Below are 16054 nucleotides of genomic sequence, written 5' to 3'. Positions count from 1 at the left end.
ACTGGTTTGGGACTGGTTTGGACTGGTTTGGGAATGGTTTGGACTGGTTTGGACTGGTTTGGGACTGGTTTGGGACTGGTTTGGGACTGGTTTGGACTGGTTTGGGACTGGTTTGGGCTGGTTTGGGACTGGTTTAGGACTGGTTTGGGAATGGTTTGGACTGGTTGAGACTGTTTGGGACTGGTTTGGACTGGTTTGGGACTGGTTTGGACTGGTTTGGACTGGTTTGGACTGGTTTGGGACTGGTTTGGACTGGTTGGGACTGGTTTGGACTGGTTTGGACTGGTTTGGACTGGTTGGGACTGGTTTGGACTGGTTTGGGCTGGTTTGGACTGGTTTGGACTGGTTTAGACTGGTTTGCGACTGGTTTGGGCTGGTTTGGGCTGGTTTGGGACTGGTTTGGGACTGGTTTGGACTGGTTGAGACTGTTTGGGACTGGTTTGGACTGGTTTGGGACTGGTTTGGACTGGTTTGGACTGGTTTGGGACTGGTTTGGGACTGGGAGGGGACTGGTTTGGGACTGGTTTGGGACTGGTTTGGACTGGTTTGGGACTGGTTTGGGACTGGGAGGGGACTGGGAGGGGACTGGGAGGGGACTGGTTTGGACTGGTTTGGACTGGTTTGGGCTGGTTTGGACTGGTTTGGACTGGTTTGGACTGGTTTGGGACTGGTTTGGGACTGGTTTGGACTGGTTTGGGACTGGTTTGGGCTGGTTTGGGACTGGTTTGGACTGGTTTGGGACTGGTTTGGGACTGGTTTGGGACTGGGAGGGGACTGGTTTGGACTGGTTTGGAGTGGTTTGGACTGGTTTGGGACTGGTTTGGACTGGTTTGGGACTGGTTTGGGACTGGTTTGGGACTGGTTTGGACTGGTTTGGGACTGGTTTGGGACTGGTTTGGACTGGTTTGGGACTGGTTTGGGACTGGTTTGGGACTGGTTTGGACTGGTTTGGGACTGGTTTGGGACTGGTTTGGACTGGTTTGGGACTGGTTTGGGACTGGTTTGGACTGGTTGGGACTGGTTTGGGACTGGTTTGGACTGGTTTGGACTGGTTTGGGACTGGTTTGGACTGGTTTGGACTGGTTTGGGACTGGTTTGGGACTGGTTTGGGACTGGTTTGGACTGGTTTGGACTGGTTTGGGACTGATTTATGCCAGGCCGTACTGGTCTGGACTGGTCTGTACTGGTCCATACCGGTCCGTACTGGTCCATACTGGTTTATGCTGGTCCGTACTGGTCTGTACCGGTCCGTACCGGTCCGTACTGGTCCATACTGGTCCGTACTGGTCCATACTGGTCCGTACCGGTCCGTACCGGTCCGTACTGGTTTATACTGGTCCGTACTGGTCCGTACTGGTTGCAGGTGCTGTCCCGCTGCCTGTCCCGGCTGTCCCAGCTCTGCTCCCTGCGCCTGCTCCAGGCTCACCTGGACAGGGGGAGGGGCCAATACCTGCAGGTGAAGGGCGGGGCCTCGCTGCTCAAAGCCAGGTCAGGGCCTCATCTGCATCTCATTTGCATCTCGTTTGCATCCAATCTGAATCTCATTTGCATCTCGTTGGCGTGCGCCTGTGAATGACATGAGCCTCCCCAAATCCCCTCCCAGTCCGTCCCAGTTCCCTCCCAGTTCATCCCAGTAAGGCCAAACCCCCTCCCAGTTCATCCCAGTAGTCCCAAATCCCCTCCCAGTCCATCCCAGTTCATCCCAGTAAGCCCGAGTCCCCTCCCAGTCCATCCCAGCAGCCCCAAATCCCCTCCCAGTTCCCTCCCAGTTCATCCCAGTAAGGCCAAACCCCCTCCCAGTCCATCCCAGTAGCCTCGAATCCCCTCCCAGTCCCTCCCAGTCCATCCCAGTAGTCCCAAATCCCCTCCCAGTCCGTCCCAGTTCCCTCCCAGTTCATCCCAGTAAGGCCAAACCCCCTCCCAGTCCATCCCAGTAGCCCCAAATCCCCTCCCAGTCCATCCCAGTAGTCCCAAATCCCCTCCCAGTCCATCCCAGCAGCCCCGAATCCCCTCCCAGTCCCTCCCAGTCCATCCCAGTAGCCCCGAATCCCCCTCCCAGTCCATCCCAGTAGCCCCAAATCCCCTCCCATTTAACCCCAGTCCCCCCCCCCCGGCCCAGGCCCCGCCCCCTCATTAGCGCTCATTAATATTCATCAGGCTGGAGGAGCTGCGGGTGCTGTTGGACACTTACCCCTCCCCCACCATCCAGGCCCACCAGCGAATCAGGTGCGAGACCACGCCCCCTCGTTTGCATAACAAGACACCCTTACTGCATGGACAACACCTAATTTGCATAACCCGCTTCTGATTTGCATAACTCTGCCCCATTGCTGTGATATACCCTCGTTAGCATACACATCTTATTTGCATAACCACGCCCCCTTACTACAGTGGCACATCGTTAGGATGCTCATACTCTCATTTACATAACCACACCCACATATTGCAATTAGCATATTAGCATATTCCTAACCTCGTTAACATATTCATATCCTCATACATTACCGCTGTGATAATCACTCCCCTCATTAACATAATCAATCACCTCATTAGCATAACCCAGCCCCACAACACCACCTCATTGGCATAGCCACGCCCCTCGTTAGCACGACCCCGCCCTTTTCTCTAAGCCCCGCCCTCTTTTTTCCTTTTAGGGCGCTGCTCTCCGAGTCCCGCCGCGCTGCCGAGGCCCAAGCCGCCATCTTGGGGGCGGAGCTTGCGGCCCTGCGAGCCTTGGGCCCGGAATTCCGGAAGCTGGCGCTGGAATTGGGGCAAATCCGTCAGGAATCGGCTCAGAAGCGCTGGGCCCTCCTCCAGCTCCGCCCCACGCCCCCGTGACGTCACAGCAGCTCATTAAAATACCGCTGGCACCGCCCACTTCTGCGTCTTTCATCCTTATGTGGGTGTGTGGGGGGGGGTGGGTGATTGACAGCTCGTGAGGCGCGCTGATTGGCTCTGAGCTTCTGGTGGGCGTGGCCCACTCGCTGTGTGGTGATTGACAGGTAGACCGAGTGTTCCTATTGGCCCACGAGGCCACGTGGGGCGGTTTAGAGTTCCCGCCACTGCTTTGATTGACAGCTAATGCTGCGCCCTCATTGGCTTTTTCCCGCCCCCTGCCGTTTTCTTGATTGACGGCTACCGCCGCGCTCTCATTGGCTGTCTTTCCCCCCCTCTTTTCCCTGATTGACAGCTGACGCCGCGCTCTCATTGGCTGTTTCCCCCCCTTCCCTGATTGACAGCTAACGCCACACTCTCATTGGCTGTCTTTTTTCCCGCCTTTTCTCTGATTGACAGCGCACCGCCCTCTCCCATTGGTTTCACGCTGCGCTTTGATTGACGGCGGCTTCTCGTTCTCCCATTGGCTGAGCTGCAGGCGGGCTCGGCGCCGATTGGTCGGCGCCTCACGGATGGGGCGGGAGCAGAAGCGCAGCGATGGCGGCGGGGCCGGGAGCTGCGGGCGCCGCTCGCGTCTCCTCAGGCCGGGACTTGAGCTGCGTCCCGGAGGTGGCGGGAGCGTTGGGGGCCGTGGCCAGGCAGGGGTGAGAGCGGAACCCTCCAAAAATCCCCCCCACCCCCCCCCCCAAAAAAAAAAACAACTAAAACCAAAAAATTCTATTCGGGAACGTTTAAAAATCGTCTCCGACATTTGCCCCTCGTGTTCCCGGGAGGGCCCAAAGCTGCGGCGGGATCTGCGAACACGCTCAGTAATTGGCTCCAAATTCCCTCAGGGAACCCCAAAATCCTTTCCAGGATCCTCAAAATCCCCTCAGGGATTCCCAAATCCCCTCAGGGACCCCGAATTTCCTCAGAATCCCCAAATTCCCTCAGAGATTCCCAAATCCCCTCAAGAATTCCCTCAGGGAACCCCAAAATTCTTTCCAGGAGCCTCAAAATCCCCTCAGGGATTCCCAAATCCCCTCAGGGACCCCGAATTTCCTCAGAATCCCCAAATTCCCTCAGAGATTCCCAAATCCCCTCAAGAATTCCCTCAGGGAACCCCAAAATCCTTTCCAGGAGCCTCAAAATCCCCTCAGGGATTCCCAAATCCCCTCAGGGACCCCGAATTTCCTCAGAATCCCCAAATTCCCTCAGAGATTCCCAAATCCCCTCAAGAATTCCCTCAGGGAACCCCAAAATCCTTTCCAGGAGCCTCAAAATCCCCTCAGGGATTCCCAAATCCCCTCAGGTACCCCAAAAATCCTGCCCCTCCCAGTCCCCTCCCAGTTCCTCCCAGTTTGGTCCCAGATCCCGTCCCAGTCCATCCCAGTTTGGTCCCAGTTCCCTCCAAGTCCATCCCAGTTCCCTCCAAGTCCATCCCAGTCCTTCCCAGTCCATCCCAGTTTCATCCCAGTCTCTTCCAGTCCATCCCACTTCCCTCCGAGTCCATCCCAGTCCCTCCCATTCCCCTCCCAGTCCATCCCAGTCCATCCCAGTTCCCTCCAAGTCCATCCCAGTTCCCTCCCAGTTTATCCCAGTCCCTCCCAGTCCATCCCAGTTTCCTCCCAGTCCCTCCCAGTCCCTCCCAGTTTATCCCAGTCCCTCCCAGTCCATCCCAGTTTCCTCCCAGTCCCTCCCAGTCCATCCCAGTCCCTCCCAGTCCATCCCAGTTCCCTCCCAGTTTATCCCAGTCCCTCCCAGTCCATCCCAGTTTCCTCCCAGTCCCTCCCAGTCCATCCCAGTCCCTCCCAGTCCATCCCAGTCCCTCCCAGTCCATCCCAGTTCCCTCCCAGTCCATCCCAGTCCCTCCCAGTCCATCCCAGTTCCCTCCCAGTTTATCCCAGTCCCTCCCAGTCCATCCCAGTTTCCTCCCAGTCCCTCCCAGTCCATCCCAGTCCCTCCCAGTCCATCCCAGTTCCCCTCCCAGTCCCTCCCTTTCCCTCTCAGTTCATCCTAGTCCATCCCAGTTCCCTCCCAGTGCATCCCCGTCCCTCCCAGTCCATCCCAGTTTGATCCCAGTTCCCTCCCAGTACAAACCAGTTTGCTCCCAGGTTCGATTTCCTGTGCCTGCCCCTGTTCCACCCTCGGCACCGTCGGGAATTCGGGGCGGGACCGGCCCGGGAGCGGCCGGGACCCCAGACCCGCTCGGACCTGGTGCTGGCCGGCCGAGGTCTGTACTGGTTTCTACTGGTTTATACTGGGAGGGCACTGGGAGGGGATTTGGGGGCTTTAAAAGCATCAAAAATGGGCAAAAACGGAGAAAAATCGGTGATTTTGGTACCGGTTTGGACTGGTTTGGACTGGTTTGGACTGGTTTAGGACTGGTTTGGGACTGGTTTGGGACTGGTTTGGACTGGTTTGGAACTGGTTTGGACTGGTTTGGACTGGTTTGGAACTGGTTTGGGACTGGTTTGGGACTGGTTTGGACTGGTTTGGAACTGGTTTGGAACTGGTTTGGACTGGTTTGGATTGGTTTGGACTGGTTTGGACTGGTTTGGAACTGGTTTGGGACTGGTTTGGGACTGGTTTGGACTGGTTTGGACTGGTTTGGACTGGTTTGGGACTGGTTTGGGACTGGTTTGGACTGGTTTGGGACTGGTTTGGGACTGGTTTGGGACTGGTTTGGACTGGTTTGGAACTGGTTTGGAACTGGTTTGGACTGGTTTGGATTGGTTTGGACTGGTTTGGGACTGGTTTGGACTGGTTTGGGACTGGTTTGGACTGGTTTAGGACTGGTTTGGACTGGTTTGGACTGGTTTGGGACTGGTTTGGGACTGGTTTGGACTGGTTTGGACTGGTTTGGGATTTTGGGGTGAATTTGGGGGATTTTGGGGTTGAATTTTGGGGTTGAATTTGGGGGATTTTGGGATTGAATTTCGGGGTGAATTTGGGGGATTTTGGGGTGAATTTGGGGGTGAATTTTGGGGTGAATTTTGGGATTGAATTTTGGGGTGAATTTGGGGGATTTTGGGGCAGACTGGAACACTCTGATCGTGGGGAAGTTGTCGCCCTGGATCCGCCCGGATTCCCCCCTGGAGCACGTCAGGAAAAATTCCCAGAAGGTGAAATTGGGGAAATTCTGGGGAATTTTGGGAAATTTGGGGAGAAATTTGGGGAAATTTGGGGGAAATTTGGGAAAATTTGGGGGGAATTTGGAAAATTTGGGGGATTTTTTTCCTGATTTTTTTTTGAATTTTTTCCCAATTTTCCCAGGAATTTTGATTTTTTTTTTTTTTTTTTTCCCTGAGGAATTTTTTGGGTTTTTTTGCCAATCGAAGGAAATTCCTTGGGAGGATTTTTGTGGAAAAATTCGGGATTTTTTTTTTATTTTTATTTTTTTGGGAGGAATTTTTTGCAAATTTTCGGGGGAATTTTGGGGATTTTTTTTTTTTTTTTTTTTTTGGGGGAATTTTGGGGAATTTTTTTTTTTTTTTTGGAATTTTAAGGGAATTTTGGAGGGAATTTTTTTGGGGACGATTTTTAAGGAAAATTTTGGGATTTTTTTTTTGGGAGGAATTTTTTTGCAAATTTTGGAGGGGATTTTGGGGGATTTTTTTGGGGAATTTTTTTTGGGGAATTTTTTTGGGAATTTCCGGGAATTTTTTTTGGAATTCTGAGGGAATTTTGGGGGGAATATTTAGGAAGATTTTGGGGAGGAATTTTTCCCAATTGTCGAAGGAATTTTTGGGGTGATTTTTTTGGGGGATTTTTTGGGGGATTTTTTTGGGGATTTTTTGGGGATTTTTTGGGATTTTTTGGGGGATTTTTTTGGGGATTTTTTTGGGGATTTTTTGGGGATTTTTTGGGGGATTTTTTTGGGGATTGTTTTGGGGATTTTTTGGGATTTTTTGGGGATTTTTTGGGGGATTTTTTGGGGGATTTTTTTTGGGATTTCTTTTAGGGTTTTTTTTGGGGATTTTCTGTGGGATTTTTTTCTTTTGGGGATTTTTCTCTGGGGGATTTTTTTTTTTTTCTTGGGATTTTTCCGTGGGGATTTTTTTCTTTTTGGGATTTTTCTGTGGGGATTTTTTCTTTTGGGATTTTTTTATCTGGGGTTTTTTTTTTTTTGGGATTTTTCCATGGGGATTTTTTCCTTTTGAGGATTTTTCTCTGGGGATTTTTTGGGGGGGATTTTTTTGGGGGGGGGATTTTTCTCTGGGGATTTTTCCTTTTGGGGATTTTTTCCTTTTGGGGGATTTTTTCCTTTTGGGGATTTTTCCTTTTGGGGATTTTTCTGTGGGGATTTTTTCCTTTTGGGGATTTTTTCCTTTTGGGGATTTTTTCCTTTTGGGATTTTTTCCTTTTGGGGATTTTTTCCTTTTGGGATTTTTTCCTTTTGGGGATTTTTTCCTTTTGGGGATTTTTTCCTTTTGGGATTTTTTCCTTTTGGGGATTTTTTCCTTTTGGGGATTTTTTCCTTTTGGGATTTTTTCCTTTTGGGGATTTTTTCCTTTTGGGGATTTTTTCCTTTTGGGATTTTTTCCTTTTGGGGATTTTTTCCTTTTGGGATTTTTCCTTTTGGGATTTTTTCTTTTGGGGATTTTTCCTTTTGGGGGATTTTTCCTTTTGGGGATTTTTCCTTTTGGGGATTTTTCCTTTTGGGGATTTTTCCTTTTGGGGGATTTTTCCTTTTGGGATTTTTTCTTTTGGGGATTTTTCCTTTTGGGGGATTTTTCCTTTTGGGGATTTTTCTGTGGAGATTTTTCCTTTTGGGATTTTTCCTTTTGGGGATTTTTCCTTTTGGGGATTTTTCCTTTTGGGGATTTTTCTGTGGAGATTTTTTTCCTTTTGGGATTTTTCCTTTTGGGGATTTTTCCTTTTCCCGGGGGGGTTGGGGCGGAGGCCCTGAGGAATTAACCCTCGCGTGTCCGGGGTCGGGGCCGCGCCGTTGACGGGGTTTGGGGCCGTGGCAGGCGCTGAGGCAGGAGCTGGATTTTGGGGCTTACCTGGGGCTGGCCGCTCACCTGGTGCCCCTCAGGGGGAGCCACAACCCCAACCTGGCCAGGGGCCTGAGCGCTCACCTGCACAGCGGGCACCACGGCACACAGGTGAGGGGGGGGGTGGGGACTGGGAGGGACTGGGAGGGACTGGGAGAGGAATGGGAGAGGAATGGGAGAGACTGGGAGGGACTGGGAGAGGAATGGGAGAGACTGGGAGGGACTGGGAGGGACTGGGAGAGGACTGGGAGAGACTGGGAGGGACTGGAAGGGGAATGGGAGGGACTGGGATGGACTGGGAGAGACTGGGAGAGGAATGGGAGAGACTGGGAGGGACTGGAAGGGGAATGGGAGGGACTGGGATGGACTGGGAGAGACTGGGAGAGGAATGGGAGAGACTGGGAGGGACTGGAAGGGGAATGGGAGGGACTGGGATGGACTGGGAGAGACTGGGAGAGGAATGGGAGGGACTGGGAGAGGAATGGGAGAGACTGGGAGAGGAATGGGAGAGACTGGGAGGGACTGGGATGGACTGGGAGGGGAAGGGGAGAGACTGGGATGGACTGGGAGAGACTGGGAGGGACTGGGAGGAACTGGGAGAGGAATGGGAGGGACTGGAAGGGGAATGGGAGGGACTGGGAGAGACTGGGAGGGACTGGGAGGGACTGGGAGTGGAATGGGAGAGACTGGGAGGGACTGGGAGGGGAATGGGAGGGGACTGGGAGGGACTGGGAGGGGAATGGGAGAGACTGGGATGGACTGGGAGAGACTGGGAGGGACTGGGAGAGGAATGGGAGAGACTGGGATGGACTGGGAGAGACTGGGAGGGACTGGGAGAGGAATGGGAGGGACTGGGAGGGACTGGAAGGGGAATGGGAGGGACTGGGAGGGACTGGAAGGGGAATGGGAGGGACTGGGAGGGGACTGGGAGGGGAATGGGAGAGACTGGGATGGACTGGGAGGGGAATGGGAGAGACTGGGAAGGACTGGGAGAGACTGGGAGGGACTGGGAGAGGAATGGGAGGGACTGGGAGGGACTGGGAGAGACTGGGAGGGACTGGGAGAGGAATGGGAGGGACTGGGAGAGACTGGGAGGGACTGGGAGAGGAATGGGAGGGACTGGCATGGACTGGGAGGGAACTGGGAGAGACTGGGATGGACTGGGAGGGACTGGGAGGGAGCTGGGAGGGGAATGGGATGGACTGGGAATGGGGCTGGGAGGGAACTGGGAGAGACTGGGATGGACTGGGAAGAACTGGGAGGGGAATGGGAGGGACTGGCACGGACTGGGAGGGAACTGGGATGGACTGGGAGGGGAATGGGAGAGACTGGGATGGAACTGGGAATGGGAATGGGAGGGACTGGCACGGACTGGGAGGGAACTGGGAAAATGGGTGGAAATGGCAGGGAAAGGGTTAAAAATGGGGGCAAATGGGGACTGGGGGTTACTGGTTTGGACTGGTCCATTCATACTGGTCCGTACTGGTCCGTACTGGTCTGTCGCGGTCTTTACTGGTCGTTACTGGTTTATACTGGTCCTTACTGGTCCATACTGGTCAGTACTGGTCCGTACTGGTTGCTACTGATCCGTACTGGTCTGTACCAGTTGTTACTGGTTTATACTGGTCCTTACTGGTCCGTACTGGTCTGTACTGGTTGTTACTGGTTTATACTGGTCCTTACTGGTCCATACTGGTTTATACTGGTCCTTACTGGTCCGTACTGGTCGTTACTGGTTTATACTGGTCCTTACTGGTCCGTACTGGGCAGTTCTGGGTCCAGGTGCCGCTGGTGGCCCCCGAGGATTCCCGCGATGACGTCATCGGGAATGAGGCGATGACGTCACCAGGGGGCGGAGCCGAGGAGAGCACGTGGGAGTGGTGAGAGGGGGAGGGGCCAAACTGTGGGGGGGGGGGGGGAATGGGGGAAAAATTGGGGGAAAAATTGGGGATTTTGGGTAAAAAATGGGGGGAAAATTGGGGGAAAAATTGGGGATTTTGGGTAAAAAAATGGGGGAAAAATTGGGGATTTTGGGTAAAAAAATGGGGGGAAAATTGGGGATTTTGGGTAAAAAATGGGGGAATTTGGGTGATTTTAGGGCTGAAATGTGAGTGAAATTTGGAGATTTTTGGGGTAAATTCGGGTGATTTTGGGATAAATTCCGGTGATTTTGGGTTAAATTCGGGTGATTTTGGGGTAAATTCGGGTGATTTGGGGGTGGATTTTTGGGGTAAATTCCGGTGATTTTGGGTTAAATTCGGGTGATTTTGGGGTGGATTTTTGGGTAAATTTGGGCAATTTTGGAGTGGGTTTTTGGGGTAAATTTGGGCAATTTTGGGGTGGATTTTTGGGGTAAATTCAGGTAATTTTGGGGTGGATTTTTGGGGTAAATTCAGGTGATTTTGGGTTAAATTTGGGTGATTTTGGGGTGGATTTTTGGGTTAAATTCGGGTGATTTTGGGGTGGATTTTTGGGGTAAATTCGGGCGATTTTGGGTTAAATTCGGGTGATTTTGGGGGTTGAATTTCGGGGCGGTTCCGGGGCCGCCCAGGTGTGCCCAGGTGTGCCCTCCCCTCCCCCCCACAGGTGGCACAACTTCCGGACCCTCCTGGACTACAACAAACGGGTGGCGCTGGGTGAGGGGGCGGGACTTCCGCCGGAAGGGGTGGGACTTCCGCCGGAACTATCCATGTTTGGCGGAAGGGGCGTGGCTTAAGGCAGAGGGAGTAAAGCTTAAATGGGAGGGGCGTGGCTTCATCTAAAAGGGGAGTGGTTTGACTTTTAAATGGGCGGGGGTTGGAAAGGTGGGGCTTTGAAGGGGTGGAGCTTATCTTAAAGGGGGTGGGGCTTCATTTAAAGGCACAGAAGTTCATTTGGCGGGGTGGGGCTTAAAAGGGTGGGGCCTTGAATGGTTCGTACTGGTTTATACTGGTTTGTACTGGTTTATGCTGGGATGGGGTCCATAGAGGAGCAAGAGAGGATGAAAAAGAGTGGGAAAAATGGGGGAAAAATGGGAAAAAAACTTCGTACTGGTTCGTACTGGTTCGTACTGGTTCATACTGGTTTGTACTGGTTTGTACTGGTTTGTACTGGTTTATACTGGGATGGGGTTCACAGAGGAGCAATTGAGGTTGAAAATGAGTGGAAAAATGGGGGAAAAAAAACTGGGAAAATATCTTCGTACTGGTTCGTACTGGTTCATACTGGTTCGTACTGGTTCATACTGGTTCGTACTGGTTTATACTGGTTCATACTGGTTTATACTGGTTCATACTAGTTTATTTTGGGATGGGGTTCACAGAGGAGAAACTGGGGTTGAAAAGGAGTGGAAAAATGGGGAAAAAAATGGGGAAAAAAAAAGGGGAAAAAAATCTTCGTACTGGTTCGTACTGGTTGATACTGGTTTGTACTGGTTGATACTGGTTTGTACTGGTTTCTACTGGTGTCCACAGCCCTGGAGCTGGGCCCTGACCTGCCCTCAGCCCCAGCCCTGGCTCGCTGGCTCGGGGAGCCCGTGAGGGCGGCGCTGCTCCCCACCCGACTCTTCCTCACCAACAAAAAAGGGTTCCCAGTGCTGGGCAGGGGCCACCAGAGGCTGCTGGGACAGCTGCTCAAGGTACTGGTTTGTACTGGTTTGTACTGGTTTGTACTGGGAGGGAACTGGGGAGGGACTGGGATGGGGGGAAATCCGGAAATTCGGGGAAAAAAGGGTTAAAAATGGCGGAAATGTGGAGGAGAAAGGGTTAAAAATGGGGAAATGGGGTTTGGGGGTTACTGGTTTGTACTGGTTTGTACTGGTTTGTACTGGGAGGGAACTGGGGAGGGACTGGGATGGGGGAAATCCAGAAATTCGGGGGAAAAAGGGTTAAAAATGGCGGAAATGTGGAGGAGAAAGGGTTAAAGATGGGGAAATGGGGTTTGGGGGTTACTGGTTTGTACTGGTTTGTACTGGTTTGTACTGGGAGGGAACTGGGGAGGGACTGGGAGGGGGGGAAATCCGGAAATTCGGGGAAAAAAGGGTTAAAAATGGCGGAAATGTGGAGAAGAAAGGGTTAAAGATGGGGGAAATGGGGTTTGGGGGTTACTGGTTTGGACTGGTTTGTACTGGGAGGGAACTGGGGAGGGACTGGGAGGGGGGAAATCCGGAAATTCGGGGAAAAAAGGGTTAAAAATGTGGAGGAGAAAGGGTTAAAAATGGGGGAAATGGGGTTTGGGGGTTACTGGTTTGTACTGGTTTGTACTGGGAGGGAACTGGGGAGGGACTGGGAGGGACTGGGAGGAAAAAAATGGGGGAGATTTGGGGAAAAAAAGGGTTAAAAATAGAAAAAAAGAAGGGGAAAAAAATGGGAAAAAAACCAGGGAAAAAACTTCATATTGGTTTGTACTGGTCCATACTGGTTTGTACTGGTTCATACTGGTTTGTACTGGTTCATACTGGTTTGTACTGCTTCATACTGGTTTGTACTGGTCCATACTGGTTTGTACTGGTTCATACTGGTTTGTACTGGTTCATACTGGTTTGTACTGGTCCATACTGGTTTGTACTGGTTTATACTGGGATCGGGTCCATAGAGGAAGAAATGAGGATGAAGAAAACGGGGAAAAATGGGAAAAAAATGGGGAAAAAATGGGAAAAAAATGGGGAAAAAAATGGGAAAAGCTTCGTACTGGTTCGTACTGGTCCATACTGGTTCGTACTGGTCCATACTGGTTTGTACTGGTGTGCCCCGCAGCTGGACGTGCAGATCATCGTGCAGGGCTCCCCCCACCACGGGGGCCGGCCCCTGGCCGCGTACCTGCAGTACCTGGAGCACCTGGGCCAGCACCGCCCGCCCCCCTCGGCCTACGAGCTCTACGCCCGCGGCTACGAGGATTACCTGCAGAGCCCCCTGCAGGTGAGGCACCAGTTCGTCCCAGTTCACACCAGTAACCTCCCAGTAAGGCCTGAGCCCAAACCAGGAGCAGCCAGGAAGGGAAAACCCCAAACCAGTAACGACCAGTAAGGGAAAACCCCAAACCAGTAAGGGAAAACCCCAAACCAGTAAGGGAAAACCCCAAACCAGTAACGACCAGTAAGGGAAAACCCCAAACCAGTAAGGGAAAACCCCAAACCAGTAAGGGAAAACCCCAAACCAGTAACGACCAGTAAGGGAAAACCCCAAACCAGTAAGGGAAAACCCCAAACCAGTAAGGGAAAACCCCAAACCAGTAACGACCAGTAAGGGAAAACCCCAAACCAGTAAGGAAAAACCCCAAACCAGTAAGGTAAAACCCCAAACCAGTAAGGAAAAACCCCAAACCAGTAAGGAAAAACCCCAAACCAGTAAGGAAAAACCCCAAGCCAGTAAGGAAAAACCCCAAACCAGTAAGGAAAAACCCCAAGCCAGTAAGGTAAAACCCCAAACCAGTAAGGAAAAACCCCAAACCAGTAAGGAAAAACCCCAAGCCAGTAAGGAAAAACCCCAAACCAGTAAGGAAAAACCCCAAACCAGTAAGGAAAAACCCCAAACCAGTAAGGAAAAACCCCAAACCAGTAAGGAAAAACCCCAAGTCAGTAACGACCAGTAAGGTAAAACCCCAAACCAGTAAGGAAAAACCCCAAACCAATAAGGAAAAACCCCAAGCCAGTAAGGAAAAACCCCAAACCAGTAAGGAAAAACCCCAAACCAGTAAGGAAAAACCCCAAGCCAGTAACGACCAGTAAGGTAAAACCCCAAACCAGTAACCCCAAACTCATTCCCAGTTTGTCCCAGTAACTCCAAACCCACTCCCAGTTCATCCCAGTCCGTCCCAGTTCACCCCAACCCCCAAACCAGTACAAACCAGTAACCCCAGTTCCCCTCCCAGTCCAGCCCCAGCAGGGCGGATTTACTGACGCTGTACGGGCCCAGCCCCTGTGACGTCATCGGGACACGCCCACCTCATTAGCATAGCCCGAGACACGCCCACAACCCTGCCCGGCCCAAACCAGTAACGACCAGTAAGGAAAAACCCCAAACCAGTAAGGAAAAACCCCAAACCAGTAAGGAAAAACCCCAAACCAGTAAGGAAAAACCCCAAACCAGTAAGTCCCAGTATGGCAGAACCTCATCCCAGTGAGCCCAAATCCTCTCCCAGTTCAGCCCAGTTCATCCCAGTTCAAACCAGTAAGGAAAAACTCCAAACCAGTATAAACCAGTAAGGAAAAACCCCAAACCAGTAAGGGAAAACCCCAAACCAGTAACCCCAAAATCATTCCCAGTTTGATTACTGCCCCTCCCAGTTCAAACCAGTTCAAACCAGTTCAAACCAGTTCAAACCAGTTGATCAAAATGAGGAATTTCTCTGTTAATTAATCCCCGTTAATTAATTCCCATTAATTAATTCCCGTTAATTTCCCCATTAATTAATTCTCTTTAATTTCCCCATTAATTAATTCCCTTTAATTTCCCCATTAATTAATTCCCGTTAATTTCCCTATTAATTAATTCCCGTTAATTTCCCCATTAATTAATCCCCATTAATTCCCATTAACTTCCCCATTAATTAATCCCCATTAATTAATTCCCATTAACTTCCCCATTAATTAACCCCATTAATTAATTCCCATTAATTAACCCCATTAATTAATTCCCATTAACTAATTCCCATTAATTTCCCCATTAATTAATTCCCATTAATTTCCCCATTAACCCCATTAATTAATTCCCATTAATTTACCCCATTAATTAATTCCCGTTAATTTCCCCATTAATTAACCCCATTAATTAAATCCCTGTTAATTAATCCCTGTTAATTTCCCGCTCATTAATCTCCTTTAATTAACCCCCAATAATTAACCCCCATTAATTAATCCCTGTTCATTAATCCTTGTTAATTTCCCTGTTAATTAATCCCCATTAATTTCCGGTTCATTAACCTCTGTTAATTAATCCCCATTAATTAATCCCCGTTAATTAACCCCCATTAATCAATCCCTGTTCATTAATCCCTGTTAATTTCATGTTAATTAATCCCCATTAATTAATCCCCGTTCATTAACCCCGTTAAGTAACCCCATTAATGAACCCCCATTCATTAACCCCGTTAATTAATTCATTAATTCGTTAATTAATTCGTTAATTAATTAATTCCCAGCCCCTCATGGACAATCTGGAGTCCCAGACCTACGAGGTTTTCGAGAAGGATCCCATCAAATACTGCCAGTACCAGCAGGTGCGCTCATTTGCATAATTAATTAACCCTAATTAACGCTCCCCTCCCCTTCAAACCCTGATTTGCGCCTCATTTGCATAATTAATCGACGCCAGGGGGGGCCTGATTTGCGTATTTGTGGTGTTAATTTGCATGGCCACGCCCCTTCCCTGCTGGAAATTCGTGCTGGATTTGTGTTAATTAATCGGGGGGTTGCGTTAATTAATTGGTAATTTCCTTAATTAGCTGAAAGTTTTGGTGGACACGCCTCTTGATTTACATAAATTTCGCATAAATTTGCATGATTGACAGGCGATCTTCAGGTGCCTCCAGGACCGGGTGCCCGAGGAGGAGCGGGACACGAATGTGCAGTGAGTGGTGGCCCAAAACGCCCCAAATTCACCCCAAAATCGGCCTCAGGTCGCCCCGAAAACCTCAGAAATCCCAAAAATCCCACCTGGACGTCCCGGAATTCCCAAAATTCCCACCCAAAAAATCCCAAAATTCCCATAAAATCCCACCCAAAAATCACGAACTCGCCAAAAAAAATCTCCGCAAAACCCGACAATTTCTCTCAGGGTTGGCCAAAAACGCCCCAAATTCACCCCAAAATCGGCCTCAGGTCACCCCGAAAACCTCAGAAATCCCAAAAATCCCACCTGGACGTCCCGGAATTCCCGAAATTCCCACTCAAAAAATCCCAAAATTCCCAAAAAATCCCACCCAAAAATCACGAACTCGCCAAAAAAAATCCCCGCAAAATCCGACAATTTCTCTCAGGGTTGGCCAAAAACGCCCCAAATTCACCCCAAAATCGGCCTCAGGTCACCCCGAAAACCTCAGAAATCCCAAAAATCCCACCTGGACGTCCCGGAATTCCCAAAATTCCCACCCAAAAAATCCCAAAATTCCCAAAAAATCCCACCCAAAAAATACAAACTCGCCAAAAAAAGTCTCCGCAAAACCCAACAATTTCTCTCAGGGTTGGCTCAAAATGCCCCAAATTC

General features: G+C 50.6%; 1 protein-coding gene and 1 long non-coding RNA gene across 2 annotated transcripts; both read left to right on the top strand.

Annotated features, from left to right (window-relative positions):
• The first annotated feature begins 1311 nt into the window (after positions 1–1311).
• Positions 1312–2892, top strand: LOC134057462 (uncharacterized). Its single transcript, XR_009934306.1, has 3 exons — positions 1312–1488; positions 2158–2226; positions 2655–2892. It is a non-coding gene; the product is annotated as an uncharacterized LOC134057462 (long non-coding RNA).
• A 540-nt stretch (positions 2893–3432) lies between these two features.
• Positions 3433–15422, top strand: PRMT5 (protein arginine methyltransferase 5; the record flags this gene model as incomplete). Its single annotated transcript, XM_062514445.1, is given in 10 exon segments — positions 3433–3539; positions 4989–5107; positions 5914–5999; positions 7851–7985; positions 9645–9754; positions 10461–10510; positions 11327–11490; positions 12608–12769; positions 14991–15068; positions 15360–15422. Coding segments are annotated over 10 exon segments (1074 nt in total), but the record flags the coding sequence as incomplete, so codon positions are not given.
• Between the last annotated feature and the right edge of the window lie 632 nt (positions 15423–16054).

This window comes from Cinclus cinclus, unplaced genomic scaffold (assembly GCF_963662255.1).
Source record: "Cinclus cinclus unplaced genomic scaffold, bCinCin1.1 SCAFFOLD_332, whole genome shotgun sequence".
Lineage (NCBI taxonomy): Eukaryota > Metazoa > Chordata > Aves > Passeriformes > Cinclidae > Cinclus > Cinclus cinclus.
This window is presented reverse-complemented; position numbering and strand designations above follow the sequence as displayed.